The following is a 19,983-nucleotide window of genomic DNA, read 5'->3' on the forward strand; positions in this document are numbered from 1 at the left end:
CCCTCATATTATTTCAAAAGATGTAATGACTTTCTTCTGCTGAACACATAAGAAGATATTTTGAAGAATGTTGGTAACCAAACAACTTTGGACCTCATTGACCACAGAGGCATTTCTCAAAATATCTTCTTTTGTGTTTTAAAGGTTTTAACACATAAGAGTGAATAAATGATGAAAGAAGAAGTCTTGTTTTTGGGTGAACTACCTCTTTAAATCGTGTAATAATACATAATTCTGATTGAAAGATGTTTTGAGAAAAACATTGACTTTTAACTGCAAGGAATTGTTGAGATCTTTTACAGACAGTCAATTGTGATTTAAGGAGAAAAGGCAAGTCAGTTTTAAGATGCAAACAATCTGCACGCGAGATATCTTCTTTTTTGTTCTGCAGAAGAAAGGAAGTCATACAAGTTTGACATAACAAGTGGGCATGTAAATGATGACATTTTATTGATATGATTTTATTTTTGGCGGAACTATTGCTTCAACTTTTTCATTTTAACATTTTGTGAAACATCTGAATCATAAAATTCCTCGTTTCAAAGTGTGTTTTTGAACAGCATGCGACACAGTCGCTAAATGAATTGTTTTAATGTCAGGTTATCCAGCTAATCCCCGTCTGCTGCTCGTATGCAAAGGCGACGGCGTTCTCATTTAATCAGAGTGTGATGTTAGAGAGTCTTATTTTCACACCCTGCTCTTATCAGCACACAGCAGGAGCTTCCCCACAGAGCCGCACTCTCTGCCCATTACAACCTTCTCTTCATCATCTCTCTCTCTCTCTCTCTCTCTCTCTGTCGCTCCGTCTCATTTTGTGTAAGAACACACACACAAAACTGTTCTCAGCGAGATCGATTAAGCTGACAGGTGAGATACTGTCATATGCGCGTGTTGTTTGTAAGATGTTCCGCTCCCCGAGGAACGCTCATGTTGTTGTGGCTCGCTGCGGTAATATGAATCTCCCTGAGAGGTTTGTCTCAAAGTCCACTGTGATCTCTCCAGTTCACCGCAAACGAACTCCTCATTACGCTCGTCTGTGATCTGCACTGAGAGTTCAGACGTCCCCAAAGCCATAAAGGAGAGAATTTTCCGCTTCTGGAAGATAAGAATTCTCGCATTCATTAGCCGCTATCCAATGCGTTTAAAATGTTACATTTATATTTATGTATAAATTCTGTCATCATTTATTAACCTTCATGTGGTATATGACTCTTTTATGTGTGGAGCACAAAAGAAGATATTTTGAGGAATGTTTGGTTTTGTGTTCATACAATGAAAGTCCACAGGGACCTGACATTCTTCAAAATCTCTTCCTTTTGTGTTCTGCAGAAGTCATACATGTTTGAAATTACATGTGGGTGAGTAAATGATGACATCGTTTTCATGTTCGGGTCAACTATCTCTTTAAGACAATGTTTCTTTTTAAAGAACAAATACTATCTATATAATGAAAAGAAATGAAGCGTGACATCATTAGCCGTTTAACCACGATCCCTCCCCTCCTGCGCTCCTATTGGATGCACGCTTTTCCATTTTCAGCATCATGATGCGGCTCATTCCCCAAGTGAAGCCCAATGGTGCAGTAAAGCAGGATATCAGGCTGCAGTGAACACAGCCACTTAACCAGTCAGATCTCTGTTTACCCCGGTACATCGTGGGGCAGGAGCTGCCGCACACATGCGTCTCATCTGCCCGCCGGCTCAGTGAGGCGGGAGGTCTTGGCCTACATCCCCCACCCTGAAATCCTCGAGCCCTGATGCGATAGGGCGTGATGGGTGCCCTCAGAAAGCCTGCAGGGAACCAGGAGCTGCTATGAGACCACGAAGAGAAAGATATGACACTCCGTCTCAGTTCCAAGTCGGTTTTATGTTTGGCACATAAATAAAAGGGATAGTTTGCCCATAAATAACAACTCTGTCTTCATTTGCTTACTCTCTTGTGGTTTGAAACCTGTTTATGACTTGCAGAACACAAATTAAGATATTTTGAGAAATGTCTCAGTGGTTTTGTGTTCATATAATGGAAGTCAATGGGGGTCAGTGTTGTTTGGTTGCCAACATTCTTCCAAATATCTTCTTTTGTGTTCTGGAGAAAAAAGGCAGTCATACAGGTTTGAAATGACACGGGTGAATAAACGCTGAAACAATTTTTATAGGTGAACTGTCCCGATAATGTAAATTACAGTATATTGATTTTTTGCTTACAAAATATTTTGCAGATGGTAAAAGAATCGCGTTTGCGTGTCTCCGTCAAACATGCGGCAAACGTGTCTCCGATTTACCGATTTACACTGGGATTGATGGTTTGGGGTCAAATGGTGCAGAGACGTGCAAAGCAAGTTGTCAATTCTGACCCCTCGTGACCTAATTAGACTGATTGCTTTGACAACCCCTCCAGCCTTAGACACATCAAGACGATAATAAACACAATCTTTTGCTTTTTTTGGTCCTGTTAAGATAAGATCACGATCGTCATTTTCCCCGAGAAAGATATTGCCGCTCAGATCCGCGCTACAAACATCCAGGCTGGCAACTGCTGCGCTCTGAAAATCAATTCTGGATGTTTGTTCTATTCTTGTCCTCCATTGACAGCACCCTCGTTCAGCTGGGGGAGAGCAGGCAGGCCGGAGCTGGTTGGCATGGTAACGTGTCCAGGTGAAAGGGAGATGAGAAGAGGGGGCGCTCTCACGGGAGGGAGGGGGGATTTGAGAGCAGCCAGAATTCCCTGCGGGCTGGATATGAACCAGAGACCGATGACTCCTAGCGCGTCTCAGTCAGACTATCAAGGACACGTCTTTAAAAATGAGATGTTTTTCGTTTATATAATAGATCAATTATTTAACGCTCCCGTGAAAAACAATCCAGAATGCCTTTCTACTTCCACACATGCAAAAATAAAATAACGCACACGAGGAAACCAAACACGGATCATTTCGCTCCATTTACGACCCCTAAATGAACGAGTAAAACGAGCCTGATTCAATCACGCAGGATTCGAAAGAGACATAAATCACTCCTACAGCCAGTGAGGAAGCTCTCGCCCAGCATCGCTCTGTTCCTCCCGCCGGATCTCGGGAGGAGAATTAGCACCTTCCCTCTCAGTCCGACTGCTGCTTGTAATTCTGCTGGATATTAAAGAAATACATCAACATAGCAATTATGCAGTCATGATAAAGACAGCTCGCAGCCTGAGGGAAGATACAGCTGCCGCTCCAAGACAGAGTCTACTTTCGGCTGTAGTGTTTTATTCGGGATAATCACATAAGGACCGAGCGCACGGCCGGGATAAGAAATAGGATGCCAGTTTAAGCTGCCTGCGTCTTTTACCTGGGGACCGTACAGCTTAATTTTTAACCTCTGATCAACTCAAGTCGTTTTTACAGACTTTGTACTGTACGCAGCTTCACAGTGTTTGATGAAGGATCTTTTAGAACATGAATACAAAATACATACTTTAATAAAGAAGCAAAGATCACACATTTTTAAAGTTGGGCATCACTTTTGGCCACAGCTTATGTTGCATAAACATGTGATCCTTTTATGTGGTGCAAACAATGATCATCATTGTTTTTTTAGTTTAACTAGATTCCAGTCATCTTATAAATGAATTTATGATGTTAAAGAGTACATAACATGAGAACATGAAAATGATATTTCATGCAGTGTGTAATGTTGCCGTGTTTGAAAGTAAGCAGTCTGCCTAGTTATAAATCCGAAGGTAAATGAATAACAAAGTTATTCGCTTAGAAAAAAGGGAGTCGACTCTGAATCACGCGTTCACTGTCCGATTTGCGAACTGCCGCCGATGTACGTCACTACATATAGTACCCGCCCACATTTTGCTAGGACTATTCATGGTAGACCAATCACAGAAGACTAGACCATCTGACCAATCATATCAGACTAGGATAGCGGAAAGGAGGGGATTAGACAGATGAATGACGCAACGAATAATTTGAGAGTCAGTCAAGAAGTAAGGTGTGAATAACTACCTACTATTACAAAATAATAGTGTTTTTACACCTTCTATGTACATAAGCGTGTTGTTGGACACTCAATAAACCAATGTAGTTATGTACTCTTTAAATTATGTTATTGGGGTGGCAGCACAGAGACTTTATGTACTTGCTCTGATTTTTGTTTCTTTTTTTCTAAAATAAAAGTTACGGATTGCAATTTACATTTTTAAGGCCAGACAGGGCGTTTTATTCTTTGTCACGTAAAATGAAGCAATGCATCTCTAGGAGTTGTTAATGCGTTTTTAAGTTAATGTTTCGACAAATAGCACAAAAAAACATCAGCATCGGCTCATACAGATTATGCGTTAACTTGATGGAAAATTCGATTCCACTTTCAAGAACATTTACGGTTAAGACATACATAATTTGAACCTAAAAATGTACTGCATAGTATGAAACACTCCTTAATAAAATATGCACAAATCATTTAAAGAAATAAGCGATTTTCTTCATTCAAGGATGGGGAGATACAATGTAACACAGTTTTTATTTGCTGCTGGGCTGAGAATTGCTGGAGTGAATAAGAGATGACATGTAAACGGTCGAGACTCTCAACCTGACAAATCAAATCAAATCACACATTGTACCGGAGCCTCCACGTACCCGTCTGGTGCTCTGCTCCACCAATAAATGCCTCTCAGGAACTGAGACACGAGCGTGTGTGGCCCTGTCTGTGTGTATGTGGGAGAGAGATATTAACCATATCTCTGTATGAAGCATCAGATTTAATCGTGTTACTGTCGTACAGCCGTGAAAAATTTAGCTTGTCTGAAGTCTTCTGATTCTCAGCGTTTTAAAACACCACGTCGAGTATGTACGGATGAAAGTTAAAAGTCGCTGATGTCGTTTCTGGGACAGATGTTGAGTTTTATTCACACTGTTGTCATATTGGTCTTCATAGTGCGTCTTTTTCGTCTCTGTCTCGCTCAGTTCCAGCCATGATCACGTCGTATCCCAACAACTCACTGGCGACAAAAGGAGAGAAGATCGAGATGAGCTGTAAGGCTCACGGGGAGAAGCCCATCATGGTTCGGTGGGAGAAGGAGGTGGAGAAGGAAAAACAGTCGCACATGATCAACGAAGACATGTGGCGGCACACGATATCGTTGAAGATCGGTGATGAGGTCATCTCTACCCTGCAGGTCTCACTTTTTATTTGTACATTCAGTTTTGACCTCTGCTGTGCTCGAATTTTCAGCACGGACAACATGATTTTTAAATCAGACTCACTAGCAGAATGTTTGCAACTAACAGCCTCAGTCACCATTCACTTTCATTGCCTTTTCCCTATAGTGGTTACATTCTGCTGATTGTTTCCACAAAGGAAGTCATACAGATTGGGAAAATGATGAAAGTAAAATAATTTGTATTTTTGGTTGAACCTTCCCTTTTAGTTTGGCATTATGCAAATGGGCAGTGATTTATTACATAAGATGTGATAGTGCACAATGCATGGTTTTTTTTTTGTGTTTGCTTATTCACACTCTGTTTTTCTGAATTCAGATCTATCCAACAATGCGAGAAGATTCTGGGTTCTACTCTTGTCATGCCATCAACTCTTACGGTGAAGACAGAGGCATCCTTCAGCTGACGGTTCAAGGTGGGCACCTAGAAAATCATCCCGGTTTAGGTTTTATAAGCCATTTCAATGCTCTTTACTAAAAAAATGCAAATGCCCAGAGAATGTAAAATTGCTTTGTTGTTAAATTCTAAGAGCCACCAGAGCCTCCAAAAGTAGAGATTCGTGAGGTGAAGGAGAGGACCATTGCTCTCCGCTGGACCATGGGATTTGATGGAAACAGCCCAATAACTGGCTATGACATAGAGTGCAAAAATAAAACAGGTACACAGTTTTTTATTTACACTAGTACAGAAATTTACAATAATGCATTTGAGATATGCTTTTATCCAAAGTAACTTGTAGTGCATTCAAATTACATTTTGGCAGTGCATATGCATGTGTGCTCCTGGATGTCAAACCCACAACGCAACACACTCTGATCAAAGCTAGTCTTCAGTTTAATGACTGTTCATAAAATTTTCCAGTTACCTGCTTTTAAAGCTGAGTAAATATTGAGCAAATACTGACAGGTGAATAGGCCCTTTGATGTTGTCCAGGATACATCAGGATGGATTAGTGTTTACGCTATGTAATGTGGTCACATGCATCTATGAATACGGTCTTAGTCATCTGATCACATGTTACCTTGTACAGAAAATTGGGAAAGAGCACGCAGAACCAGAGATGTTTCTCCAACCCTCAATCAGGCCACCATCATAGAGCTCCACCCCTCATCCACGTACAACATTCGGATGTTCGCCAAGAATCACATCGGAGATAGCGAACCGAGTAATGAGCTCACCGTAACTACTGATGAAGCAGGTGAGATCTACGAGCGAAAGCTCAAAGTTGCTTAAATGGAAGAACTTGATCTGGATATTGCTAGCACCATGCTCTACCACTAAAAACATGTTTTTTATTTTACTTAGTGTGTTTGTTAGTTTTTTATAGAACTTATATTATCTATAGTGGAAACATAATACTTGTGATATATAATGTATTGATGTCACCTGCTGTGCTGTTAGACACAGAGAAAGTATTATGTTACAGTACTGCCCACTGGTGGTCAAGATTGACATTACAGAAGTGTGAAAGCTACTGATAACCACTTACAAGAAATATGATGCCAAATATCAAACAGGCCAATTTTATACTTGAGTAAACACATTGAATGTTTAACCACCGTAGATCCCGAGGGGCCGCCTCAAGACGTGACTCTGGAAGCCATCTCTTCCCAAAGCATCAAAGTTACATGGAAGGTATGGCCAGCAATTTTTAAATGCATTAACTGTTTATACATACAAACATATACATATATAAAACATAAATAGTATCACATTTGTACATGTATGCTGTGCGCTAGTTTCCCAGTCATTCCCATCAATTTAAACCCAAAACTTTGTTGGGTTGATTTGTAAACAGAAACATGGGCCTAAAGACCAATCATAATTTGCGGATATTTAGAAGGTTAAATAAATATGATTTCCATTGATGTGTGCAGTAATCAAATTGAATCGAGTCTTATGGGGGGAGCCCATTTGGTGGGGGCGGGGGTTAGTCTTGCAAAATACAATTTATACAAAATACACATTATATTTGATAATAACATGCATAACTATATAATATTTATTAAAAACAGGCTAACGTAAAAGAACAGGCTTCTTTTACTGTATTTTGGATCAGATCAATGCAGGCTTGGTGAACAGAAATGACCTTTGAACATAACAGAATGATTCTAGCATTATGTAATACTGTAGAATTGACTATTTTTCCTAAAAACAACCGGAGGATTGACAATTTGTGATAATAATGTTTGTTACAAAAGACTTGTTTAAATAGAAGAAACTAGTTTATTAGATATCAAAAATATAAATTGTGACAAGACCGTGTGTGTCAGTCTGTGTGATGGATTTAACGATTTCAGTGCAGTCTACATAGTAACGTCCAGTAGGTGGCGGCATGGGACTGTTATGAGTGAGTCCATATGTCAGCAACCATTTCAGTCCAAAAGTGCTTTAGTCAGGAACTAACTATTGCTATGAATATGTAAATCATAGCTATTTCAATAGTGACTCCCATATTTAAAAGTCGATGTAATTCCAGAAACTTTGGAGCGTGCATGTGTCCGTTGGTCTTGAGAAATATGTTTTATACAAGTCTGACTGGGTTATATATATCACAGAAACCACACAACTAGCAGTCTCTTTTGATCTGTCACTAAACAAACTTATAAAGAATATTGTTAATAATTAATTCACGAAATTTACCATATCCATTGCATGAATTTAACCACATTTGTCATAATATCGAGGGACCCCCTTAGTCTATTTTTTTACTTCTTATGGGGGTCCCTAATGCATTATAGGGGGTCCCGGATCCCCCCATCCAACCTTGAAATCGAGCACAGGTATGTATGGTTTGTTAGAATTTGGCCACATTTGGCCTAAATACAACTATTTAAAAATCTGAAATCTGAGGGTGCAAAAATAATCTATATGAGTGTATAACAGTGACTGTAGTTTGTAGGTGTGTTTATTGACATTTTTGTCAATTTGGCGATACTCAAAAATAATGTTTTTATATATGTACGGTAGGAAATTTACAAAATATCTTCATGGAACATTATCTTTACTTAATATCCTAATGATTTTTGGCATAAAATAATAATAGATAATTATATTAGATAGTTATATTGTTATAATAGTTATAAAAAATAGATAGTTATATTGTTACAAATATACCTTTGCTACTTATGACTGGTCCAAGGTCACATTCTATTTGTCCACAAAAGGAGTGGAGATAGTTTCGTCATGTGACATAATCGTAACACTGGTGGTGGGTGAGCAGAGACTCCCCTCATATGATTGTAAAGCGCTTTGGGTGTACAGCAATACACAGAAAAGCTCTATATAAATGCCTCATTCATTCATTCAAAGGATATATAATAGCAGACAAAATGCAGGTCTGATACAGATAAGTATTTGAATTGTGAAGTTCAACATCATACTTTGATCATCCACAGGCCCCACAGAAGCATCTTCAGAATGGAGTGATCAGAGGTTATCAGGTGTGTCACAGAGAACACTCTCTCAATGGCAGTCACCAGTTCATCTGCATCAGCATAGAGGCCACAGGAGAGACTGAGTCCTTGAGTCTCAATAATCTGAAGAAGTTCAGAGAGTATGAGGTGGTGGTGCAGGCCAGTAACAGCGCCGGACCGGGACCTGCTTCCAGTGAGGTCCGTGCTACAACCATGGAGGACGGTAAGAGACTCTTATCTTCTCATGATGAATGGTTATTGTTACTGAATGACCTGTAAAATGATGCTATATCTCCCACTTTACATACATATATAAACATTAGTAGAAGTAGTATGTTCATTTTAATATTATTGTTATGTTTGAACACATTTTATTGCTAAATTAAATTCCATACAATTATTTTTATATAATTTCTCAATAGTTTGCATTTTGTGCAATCACATTTGTGTGATATGGTGTCATCTAGTGGGTACTAGATGTGTTTACAGTGCTTGAAGTAGTTTAAAACAAGAGCCATTCCAAAATAGACGTATTAAGTCAGTTTCAGTGGGTAATTTTAATTGTCATTTTTTCAGATGTGGGTTTTACAGATGTTTTTCTTCATATGTGTTTTTAGTACCCAGCAGAGCACCAGAGAAGGCGGTGGCCATCGCCGCTTCACCCGAGAGCATCTCTCTGTCCTGGCAGACACCGCCCAGAGAGGCTCTCAATGGAGTACTGCAGGGTTTTCGTATCATCTACTGGGCAAATCTACCAGATGGAGGTACACACCTTACTAAATCTGAGATTGGTTGTGAGCTTCATTTATACAAACAATAAAACCTGTAGAGGCAGCTGAATTTTGATTAGAAAGTTGCTTACTGTACCATATATTCATGTTTACTTAATCTTATAGAGTACATACAAATGCAGGAAATTCTTTATAGCCATACAATGTTTGTGTGTTACACCTTTTAACCACTAGGCGGCAGAATTTAGCTTTTCAACTGGGAATATTCCCTAATGGAACCAAAGGCCGAAAAGTTTTTTTTTGTTGACATTAGTAAATACATTAGCTAACATGAACTAAAAGTGATTATATACTATATAATATATTGTTAAAGCATTTGTTTATGTTAGTTAATGTCAATTATATTTATTCATTGTTTGATTTTTGTTGATTAACTAATAGTAACAGATACAACTTTCCATTCAAAAAAACCTATTAATTATTGTTAATATTAACATGTATAAAAAATAATAAATATCGTATGTAAGTACTATACAGAAACCAAATTATGAATATTACGACCCCAAAAAATTTGTATTTGCATACTGTTTGCTGTGGATGTCTTTTTACTTTTTTACTTTACCGCATTCCAGAACAGTATGTGCATCATAAGAAGTATGCACTTTAAGATTCAGCAGTTGTTTCCTTTGAGTGTCGAGCCAGCACACAGATGTAAAGTGGGTGAGAAAGGTCTCTCGTGAGCGATGTTAAGCGTGAGGTTCGTTAATCGATCAAATATAGCTGCAGCACGCAGACCACAGGGCAACATTCCACACACTTGTTTAATTGGCTGCTTCTACGGCTCTGAATCATCTTGTGCTCGGTAAAACAAACTCACAGCGCACATTATGTCGATTCTGCTCTTTCCAGGAGCTATTTGCTTTTAAATTGCCTTATTATGAAGCAGAATTCAGGCAGCGCAATCCAGCGTTGAGCAGCGGAGAGAGTGGCTGCCTTCAAGGCTACAGCAGCACAGGGACTGCTTATAGAATTAAATATATTTTACAATAAGGGAGACAAGAAGCAGAAAAAAGTGCAGACGTCAATCATTTAAAATCTGCAAGTTTGCTGGAAAACAATGGCGAATCGGGCAAGGTGATCTGGATCTCGATATGCGGTCCTAAGTCTCAGAAACCAAACACTGGTGTGTGTACACCTGAATGTGTGTGCACTTTTGATCAAAATTTAAGGAGTATAGCAATAAAATCATATTTTATTTCTGACATTCACTTCTGAATACAGCATCCATTGTGGTGTCTATTAAATGTATTTATTTATTTATTTATTATCTTTTGTATATTATAATCTTATTTCAATTTGTATATTACCTTTTATTACCGAATTTTATTTCAATTTATTATCTTTTGTCCTGGAATTTTATTGAAACGTATACATTACGTTTTATTCCGGAATTGTATTTACATTTAATTCTTTATTTTATTCCGGAATTTATTTAGATTTATGTATTAAATGTTATTCCGGAATTTAATTTAAATGTATACGTTATCTTTTTATCCCGAAATTTGATTTAAATGTAAATATTATATATTATCCCAGAATTTAAGTTACATTTATTTATTATCTTTCATCGCAGAATTTTAGTTAAACTATGCTTGGAGATCTGTTGGTATTATTGTGTCGTGTGTGGATCTTGGGGGTGGTATTTGTTTTTTTTGTAACAGACAGCCCGTTGCTCAAGTACCTGTTGTTATTTTAAATTGTGCTTTATAAATGAATTGTTTTGCCATACATTGTATTGTTAATGTATGTGCTGAATAAAATGTTTGTGACTATTTTCACTTTTTTATGCTATTGACAATTTTATTATTTCCCTGATTTGTACTGTATGTACTTTGTTAAGTATATACTTACACATGGTCTTGAGACAAATGTTTTTAAGTGCTCTTGATCTTTTTCTGCCACCACAGAACTGGGGGAAATTAGAAATGTCACCACCCAGAAAACGCCACTTGAGCTGGAGGGTCTGGAGAAATATACCAACTACAGTATTCAGGTGCTAGCCTTCACCAGAGCTGGAGACGGAGTACGCAGTGATCAGGTCTACATCCGCACCAAAGAAGATGGTAAGACCACAGTGGTAGTTTCAGATTAAGACTTTAAGACACAAAACGAGATAGTAATTGTATGCGAGTGTATAGAAATTAATCTAAATTTCTCCGCCTGTGTTTCTTGCCTCTTAGACGTCATGAGTGAATAAATACAAAATATTCATTTCAAGTAAACTGTTCCATTTAGCAGTCTCTCAACACTGTAAAATACTTAAACCAGCCTGACTTTTTTCTCGGCAGTGCCCGGTCCTCCCGGCGGGGTGAAAGCAGCGGCGGCTTCCAGCTCTGTGGTGTATGTGTCCTGGCTTCCTCCGCTGAAGCTCAATGGTGTCATTAGGAAATACACAGTCTTCTGTTCCAGCTCATATCCCACGGTAACACTCGGCCAACTTTGGTCTCATATTAACAGGAAGTGTATCAGGCTGGCTATTAGCACGGTGTTAAACAGAGTGGGGATGTGTAAAGCTTTTTAGCGCATGACCGATGATGTGTCATCAAAGTTAAACTACATTCTGTATATTGTAAATAAGTACTGAGCAGACGGATACGTCATTGCATGGATGACACAAATAAAACGCACAAGATCATATCAGAAATAAAAAAGATTCAAATTAGAATGTGTGTTTGTTAAAATGTTTACTCCATCCTATCCAAACTAAAGCAGTATTTCATTAGAAATTACAATTTTAAGAATTGGAAATTTTAGAACCCACAAGCGTGATTATGCTCAATGTTATTGTCATATCTCTAACTGCCCTATGAGAGTTACATCATTGAATTTCTCTGTCCACTGTGGGTCTTTTTCAGGTGGTCAGCGAGTTCGAAGTGGCCCCAGATGAATTCCTCCACAGGATACATAATCTGAGCCGGAACAGGAAGTACAGCATCTGGGTGATGGCAGTTACTGCGGCTGGGCGGGGCAACAGCAGTGACATCATCACCGTGGAACCTCTTGCCAAAGGTCAGCCAAAGATTAAATATATATGGAAATAAATACACGGGGGGAGATTGGGGATAGTTTTATTGCTCGGTTTCCTGTAAGGTTTAAATTCAAACATCCGATGGCTTTTTTCTAATTGCTGCGGGGTCAAATAAAGCCTTCAGATTAGTGTAAAGGAAATAACAGGTTGAGTTGAGCTCTTTGCACAAGGCTGTTTTTTTGATTGGAACATGATGTGTGGTATATAATTCATAAATGACAATGTCTGTTATACTGTATGTTGCCATTCACATTGTTCATGTTCATGACTTTTATTGTGTTTGTAATTGTTTTACCGTTTACATTGTATAAACAGCTTATAGTAGGCTGTTTGCCATACAGTGTTGTATTGTGTCTTGCCATAGGGGCATGTTGTCACAAGTGGTATATATCAGGGATGCACATCAAAGAAAATTTAATTGTAAAATAACTTGATCAGTTTAATAACATATATTTTTATATGTACACAGCTCCTGCAAAAATCCTCACCTTCAGTGGCACTGTCACAACGCCGTGGATGAGGGATGTCGTTTTACCCTGCAGGGCAGTCGGAGACCCACCACCTGCCATCAAATGGCTGAAAGAAAGGTAAACAAACCAGGATCAGGGTCATCGCATCCAGAATGTATAGAATGTACACTCTCAAACACAATATTGATGAATGAAACGTGAGCAGATACATTCAGACTAAAGGACAGTTCAGAAGGGTAGGATATCCAGATACAATGACTGTATCAGACAAACCAAACAGCTTTGCTAATAGATGCACAGGATTCACTTTAAGGGTAAAGGTAAAGTATCATGTTTGCCTAAGCTCCTTGTTAACAAACATGAAAAAATGTGAAAATGTCTTTGTGAGCATTTCGGGGAAAAATATACGGCGGCTCTACCCTTTTGTAGTAAAAGCAAACATAACAATCTGAATACTTATGAGTGTAATCAGTCACCCGGGAATGCTGGCAAATGTCAAATCATTGACAATTCACACCATGTCTCGCCAGCGGGAGCCTGGCCCCTGCAGTTATTGATGGAAGACGCAGTATCCATGGCAATGGCAGCTTTGTCATTAAGACTGTGAAAGCGGAGGATTCTGGGTACTACACGTGTGTCGCCAGCAATAATTGGGGGTCGGACGAAATAACTCTGAACCTTCAGGTGCAAGGTGAGACTGGAAGCACGATGCATGTGGTCAATGGTCAATTTAATGAAATCTGTGTGTCAACATTATAGAGATATACGCAGGATTTCTCACTGTCTTAATATCATCTTCAGTCCCCCCTGACCAACCTCGTCTCACTGTGACCAAGACAACCATCACGTCCATTACCGTATCCTGGATACCGGGAGACAACGGCGGCAGCTCCATTAGAGGTTCACTATTTCCACCTTTCTTATAGGGAAAAAGAAAATAACTTTTAATTGTAACATTTTTATGCAGTTTTTATATATAAATTTTATAGTTAATTCTTTAGTTAATGCGACTTATTTTTCTTTCCATTGTATCACTTTACGCAGGATACATTTTGCAATATTCAGAAGACAACAGCGAGAAGTGGGGAAGTATTTCCATTAGTCCTAGTGAACGTTCTTACCGTCTGGAGAACCTCAATTGCGGCACCTGGTACAAGTTCACGCTAACTGCCCAGAATGCTGTGGGGCCGGGCCGAATCAGCGAGATAATCGAAGCTAAGACTCATGGAAAAGGTATTTATTGAAACATTTGTTTCTGCAGTTCCTAAAATAAACTGATTTCGTCATGCACTAAGTCAAAACAATAAGCACTTTTTTCACACACTTCCCATTTTCTTTCACCCACTTTTTATCCATCGTAGAGCCACAGTTCTCCAAAGAGCAGGAACTGTTTACGAGCATTAATGCCACCAGCGTCAAACTCAACTTGATTGGATGGAATGATGGCGGCTGCCCAATCACCTCCTTCACCCTGGAATATCGGCCAATAGACAGCCCCATGTGGGCCAAGGCTAAGCGCACCTCCCTTACTAAGAGCTACAATCTACTAGACCTGCAGGAAGCCACCTGGTACGAACTGCAGATGAAGGTGTACAACAGCGCCGGCCTGGCTGAGAAACGTGTCAAATTTGCCACTCTGAGCTACAATGGCAGTAAGTGTGGATGATTATTCTTTAGAATTGTCTATATGCATCTTCACATATTTTAAAGAATATGTTTTAGTTGCATTTTAATGTGAATCTCCATTTGCAAAGGCACTATTCCTCCACTGGTGAAAACGGCGGTGAAGGACCCTGTGAAGAAGAGCAACAACGAGGGAATGAAGATGATGGTGACGATCTCCTGCATCCTTGTGGGAATGGTGCTGCTCCTCGTCCTGCTGATGGTGCTGAGGAGGAGGAGGAGAGAGCAGAGGCTGAAGAGACTCAGGGGTCAGATGCTTTTCAAAGCTCTTAGCTGTAGATCAATGTTTTCAAAGAGAAGGTGGAGATTTGTAGGCGTAAATGTAGACATGATGCCAGAGATTGAATTTTAGTGCTGTAGTTTTGTCCTTTTTTTATGTTAATAGAGATTATTTTTTGTTCCACAGATGCAAAAAGTTTGGCTGAGATGCTTATGAGGTAAACTTCAATTCAATTCAATTCAGGTTTATTTATATAGCGGTTTTCACAATGTCTATTGTAAAAATACATTTTCTATCAAAAGATTCATTCTAGAAATGAAAATACTGTCACTGTTAACATAAAGGAACATACATTAACATACTGTACATACATAAAAATAAATAAAGTTAACCCAATAATGTAAATCCTGTCATGATTTACTCACCCTCAAATTGTTCCAAATCTGTGTATATTACTTTGTTCTGTTGAACACAAAGAAAGATATTCGGAATAATGCTTTTTACCAAACAGACCTGGGCCACCATTGATATCCATAGTAGGAAGAATTTATTGGTGCTGTTGAATACAAAAAAGTAGATATTTTGAAGAATGTAGGAAAGCAAACAATTCTGAGGCACTTTTGACTACCATTGTCATTTTTCCTAGTATAGAAGTCAATGGGGGGCATGAACTGCTTGGTTGCAAGTATTCTTCTAAATATATTTCTCTGTGTTCATCAGAACAAAGACATTTATACAGATTTGAGGTTGAGTAAATGAAGACAGAATTTTAATTTTTGGGTGAACTGTCCCTTTAAATGTAATGTCTTTCAAAAGTCATAAAGAAATAAAAGTCATAAAGAAATAAATAGATTTAAAACAAATGGTTCTGTTAGTGAAATAAATATTGACTTTTATTTTGAAAGGATTCGCAATAACAATATTATGGCAAAATCTCTTCAAATGTAAAAGAAATTTACAGAAAAATAAAATTAAAGAAATTAAATGCTACCATTTAAATTCATCTTTACTTCTATTTATTTAGGGGTATTTTTCTTCATTTTTTAGGTCAATGAATCTCACTCAAATTACGAATGTAGCACTCAGAATAGAATTGACAACGCTAAAATTTTGACGTCTTTCATACATGTGACCTTGAGAACGTCAAGATGTTATTCACAGTCTTATTGTGTTTTCCCGCAGTAAAAACACAAGGCCATCAGACACCATGAACAAACAACAGCAGACCCTCCGCATGCACATAGACATTCCCCGAGCCCAACTGCTCATAGAAGAGAGAGACACCATGGAAACAGTGGGTGAGTTGCGTTCGCTGAACCGTATTTCGACTTCAACGTTTATCTGAAAAAAACAGAGATGCCATAAGAGCCTCTAATAGCTCCCTATCTTCCTTCCCTGTTAGACGACAGATCAACGGTGCTGTTGACCGATAACGATTTCGGAGAAACTGCCAAACAAAAGTCAGCAACCGTAACGCACTCCGTCCACTATCAGTCTCTGTCGCAGGCCACTGGACCTCTGGTGGACGTCTCTGATGTGCGACCGGGGACAAGTAAGAGCAGTCTATCCAGTAAGCAACATTTGTTTTTATGTAACATTTCAAATTGAAGTATACAGTGAATATTTAATGATGTATTTAACGGAAGGTCTCGTAACTGTCCACAGACCCCACATCTCGGCGTACAGCTAAAGCTGGTCCTGCGGCTCGTAATCGCTACGCCAGCCAGTGGACTCTGAACCGACCCCACCCTCCTGTCTCCTCGCACACGCTCAGCACAGATTGGAGGCTGGGAACACCACGAGTGGCCGGCTCGGTGGACAAGGAAAGCGACAGCTACAGCGTCAGTCCATCCCAGGACACAGGTCAGTCATACAACAACGAGACGTTTATGTATTCTGTATGAATATGATGTCATTCAGTCTTTTTGGAATTGTATACATTGGTGCTGTGATCCATTGTGTCTCGTGTTTTCAGATCGCGCTCGCAGCAGCATGGTCTCCACGGAGAGCGCATCGTCAACGTACGAGGAACTGGCCAGAGCCTATGAACACGCCAAGATGGAGGAGCAACTGCGACACGCCAAGTTCACCATCACCGAGTGCTTCATCTCAGACACTTCCTCAGAGCAGATGACCGCCGGCACCAACGATTACACGGACAGTCTGACATCCAGCACGCCGTCAGAATCGGGCATCTGCAGGTTCACTGCCTCACCTCCCAAACCCCAGGATGTTTGCAGGGTGATAAATATGGCCGTACCCAAGGCCCACAGACCAGGTGAGACCACTGATTTCTTTGTAGCCTTTTGAAGAACATTTGAGCGGTTGCCAGGGTGTTGTTAAGTTCACCTCTAAATGTTAATTTGGAGCTGTCATACAAGTAAAACAATCTGTCTCTCTTTCTGCAGGAGGGGAGCTCGTTCACCTGCCTCCGTACCTGCGGATGGATTTCCTTTTGAATCGGGGCGTTTCCGGAGCATCTCGGGAGGTGGCGATGGGCCAGGCCTGTTTGGAGCCACAGAAGATGCGCTCGCTGAAGCGCCCCGCCCTGCTGGAGCCGACGCCCATGGAGGTGCCAACCAGCAGGGATGTGCAGCAGTGGCAGCCGGGCACGGCCTCCACGCTTCCGCAGAGAGAGGCCGGGTCGGACTTGGCACAGGCTGCCAAAATCAGCACCTCCCAGGAATCACTGCTGGACTCCAGAGGACACTTAAAACAGAACACCAATCCCTACGCAAAGTCCTACACGCTGGTATAACAAAGAACGGACAGCACCGAACTCAAACGAACATCTCATGAGCAAAAAGTGTGAACTCTTCACGTGCGGTTGTACATATGTTTCCCCTTCGTGACGGAAGGGCCACTTCTACTCCGAACAGTTTCTTTATTTTATGCTTTTATAAACGGCGAATTCCCTTCTTCAAGATGACTCCAGAGATTGCCAAAATGATCTTATTATTATTATTATTATTATTAATAAAGATGACGGTGATAATTTACTAATTTATTTATTTTAGCGATTAGTGTGCACAAACTAATGACTGGGAACTCCTTTTGTTTTCGTTTTTTCTACTGAAGTTTTTTGTGTACTTAGTTTGCGATGACGAAGTGCGCGAGTGAGAGCGATCAACACTGGTCCAAAGTCATCAATGTTCTCGGACTGTTCTGAAAATGAAATCTATTTCCTGGGAGTGCATGGGGACAAACCGACCTAAGACAAAGATGACAGTATGAATACCAACCGCTGGAAGGTCCAGCCTTGAATTTTTTCACTACAAAATAATCAAATGTGAAGATTTCGTATTCTTATGAGTATAAATATATAAAAAGATATATATAAAATGATAAATCACTTTTATTTGTGGGTATTACAGGGAAATCATTTTTTTTAATTTGGTTAATAAAGTCCTTTAGTCATGTTTGCACATATCTTGTTTGACTTAGAAAATCAAGTCTTGATCGATGATTATTTCTTTCCATTCTCTAATGGTGCAATATGAAATTCCATGATCCGCATTTACTTTCTACTGTACTGTGTGTCACCCGCTTCTGAGATCTGGAGCTGCCGGAAAGATAGATTCAGGTGTAAATCGGCTGCGGTAGAAGTAAAGGTTGATTTAGCATGTTGGGGAAGATCTGACCACCTACCGCAGTCTGACTGTTTGACCCCCATTGTGTGTAATGCACTAAGAAGGTGTCTTCAGGGCACATGCGCTATCTTGTCTTCACTAGATTTATTTTTGCTGCATTGCAGTAATGCTCCACTACAGGGAAAACTGAGACAATCTAAAGAGATCCCCTAAAATAAATAACAGATATGATGATAATAAAGAACCATGACTATGGACCGTATGGTAGCAATATGTTATTGTTGCCGCTCTGCACCAAACTGTCTTGCAGAGAGAGTTATGATGAAGAATTCTGAGATGTTTCGCTATATTTGATTAGATAAATCTATTGTCATCACTATATTCATTTTATGAATGTTTTTTCTCCTTTTTCATTATTCCTTATTTTTGAGCAGAGTGCTCGCAGTTGTGACACTCCAGAAAAGATTTTCCATGATAATCCTGTCGACTAATAAAAGGTTGATCCCCAATTGATTCTTGCAGTTTGGTCAACACATTTCATCTTGCTGTGGGATATGAAGATGGAGATAGAAAGCACACAATGAAATCGAACAGATTATTAGCAAAAACTGAGAGCGTACATTTTTATGTTTGGTTCCTGTCAGTCAACCCTATTGTTGAAATGCAAACCCTATGTGTGATGTGACAAAAATGACATAATAAGTGCAAAATCACTCATCATCAAATACTTGTTTATATTTAATCATAAAAATAAGACATGGTAAGTTCAGCAAAAATTAACAACACAAATTATCCTGAATCAAAGCCGTATCTGTGGTTCTCCAGCCCTGCCTGAAGCTAGAAATGCATCAAAAATATAAAATATAATGAACACTTAAGTATTCTGTGATCAATTACTCACTCTTCTGTTGTCTCACTTATCGTTGTGGTTATTTGGCGCTTGACGGCCACCGTCCCTGTTTTCCAAAAGTCGCCTGTGAAAAACCGTTAGACTGACTTGTGACATCAAAGTACCGCGAGACCGAGTCGAATGTTTCCGCAGCAGCCTGCTCTCGCGGTACTTCGTTGTTGAATATCATTTGGTCTGCGCAGCGCCGCATGAAGTCAAGCACACCTGTGTGTTAAGCGACCTGAGGTGAGTAAAACATGCCTGAATTTGGGCTAAAAACTGTTTAATTTTTAAACTATACCTTGCTTTAAACAACTCTGCTGTGAGTGGTATGGCATGCAGAATGAAAATCTTTTATATAAAACTATTATTACCATGGCAACCCGTCGTAACGTCAGTTACTATTGCTACTCCTTTGTAATGTAAAGAAATAACACACAGTGGTGGTTCACATTTGTAACCTTTCTGCCACTTTAACATTTTAAGTCGATGATTGGTGGTGGTTAAGTTCAGGTTAATGCTGTAGTAACTATAATCTCATATATTGGCGCTGCCTTGTTACCATGGTGAACTGCTGCAAGGAAAATATTTTTACCCGTTTTTTTCTGTTGCCTTTTGCAATAATTCCGTTATCACTTCTGTTGCTATTTTCGGCGAGTTGTGCCCCTGAAGACCACCTCACGTCACAGTCGA

General features: G+C 39.5%; 1 protein-coding gene across 1 annotated transcript in view; it reads left to right on the forward strand.

Annotated features, from left to right (window-relative positions):
- dscama (Down syndrome cell adhesion molecule a) overlaps positions 1 to 17,806 on the forward strand; it is a 53,892-nt gene extending 36,086 nt beyond the window's left edge. The window contains exons 12-33 of the mRNA XM_056736013.1: positions 4,949 to 5,160; positions 5,522 to 5,618; positions 5,733 to 5,861; positions 6,234 to 6,401; positions 6,768 to 6,838; positions 8,602 to 8,842; positions 9,237 to 9,383; positions 11,318 to 11,473; positions 11,699 to 11,832; positions 12,266 to 12,419; positions 12,908 to 13,025; positions 13,439 to 13,599; positions 13,710 to 13,808; positions 13,953 to 14,141; positions 14,270 to 14,560; positions 14,663 to 14,839; positions 14,998 to 15,028; positions 15,994 to 16,109; positions 16,214 to 16,381; positions 16,477 to 16,674; positions 16,787 to 17,089; positions 17,220 to 17,806. Coding sequence (XP_056591991.1) covers positions 4,949 to 5,160; positions 5,522 to 5,618; positions 5,733 to 5,861; positions 6,234 to 6,401; positions 6,768 to 6,838; positions 8,602 to 8,842; positions 9,237 to 9,383; positions 11,318 to 11,473; positions 11,699 to 11,832; positions 12,266 to 12,419; positions 12,908 to 13,025; positions 13,439 to 13,599; positions 13,710 to 13,808; positions 13,953 to 14,141; positions 14,270 to 14,560; positions 14,663 to 14,839; positions 14,998 to 15,028; positions 15,994 to 16,109; positions 16,214 to 16,381; positions 16,477 to 16,674; positions 16,787 to 17,089; positions 17,220 to 17,569 — 3,710 coding nt within the window. The 3' untranslated portion in view covers positions 17,570 to 17,806. The remainder of the gene's footprint in view (positions 1 to 4,948; positions 5,161 to 5,521; positions 5,619 to 5,732; positions 5,862 to 6,233; positions 6,402 to 6,767; positions 6,839 to 8,601; positions 8,843 to 9,236; positions 9,384 to 11,317; positions 11,474 to 11,698; positions 11,833 to 12,265; positions 12,420 to 12,907; positions 13,026 to 13,438; positions 13,600 to 13,709; positions 13,809 to 13,952; positions 14,142 to 14,269; positions 14,561 to 14,662; positions 14,840 to 14,997; positions 15,029 to 15,993; positions 16,110 to 16,213; positions 16,382 to 16,476; positions 16,675 to 16,786; positions 17,090 to 17,219) is intronic.
- Positions 17,807 to 19,983: the final 2,177 nt, after the last annotated feature.

This window comes from Triplophysa dalaica, chromosome 22, assembly GCF_015846415.1.
Source record: "Triplophysa dalaica isolate WHDGS20190420 chromosome 22, ASM1584641v1, whole genome shotgun sequence".
NCBI classification, from domain to species: Eukaryota; Metazoa; Chordata; class Actinopteri; order Cypriniformes; family Nemacheilidae; genus Triplophysa; species Triplophysa dalaica.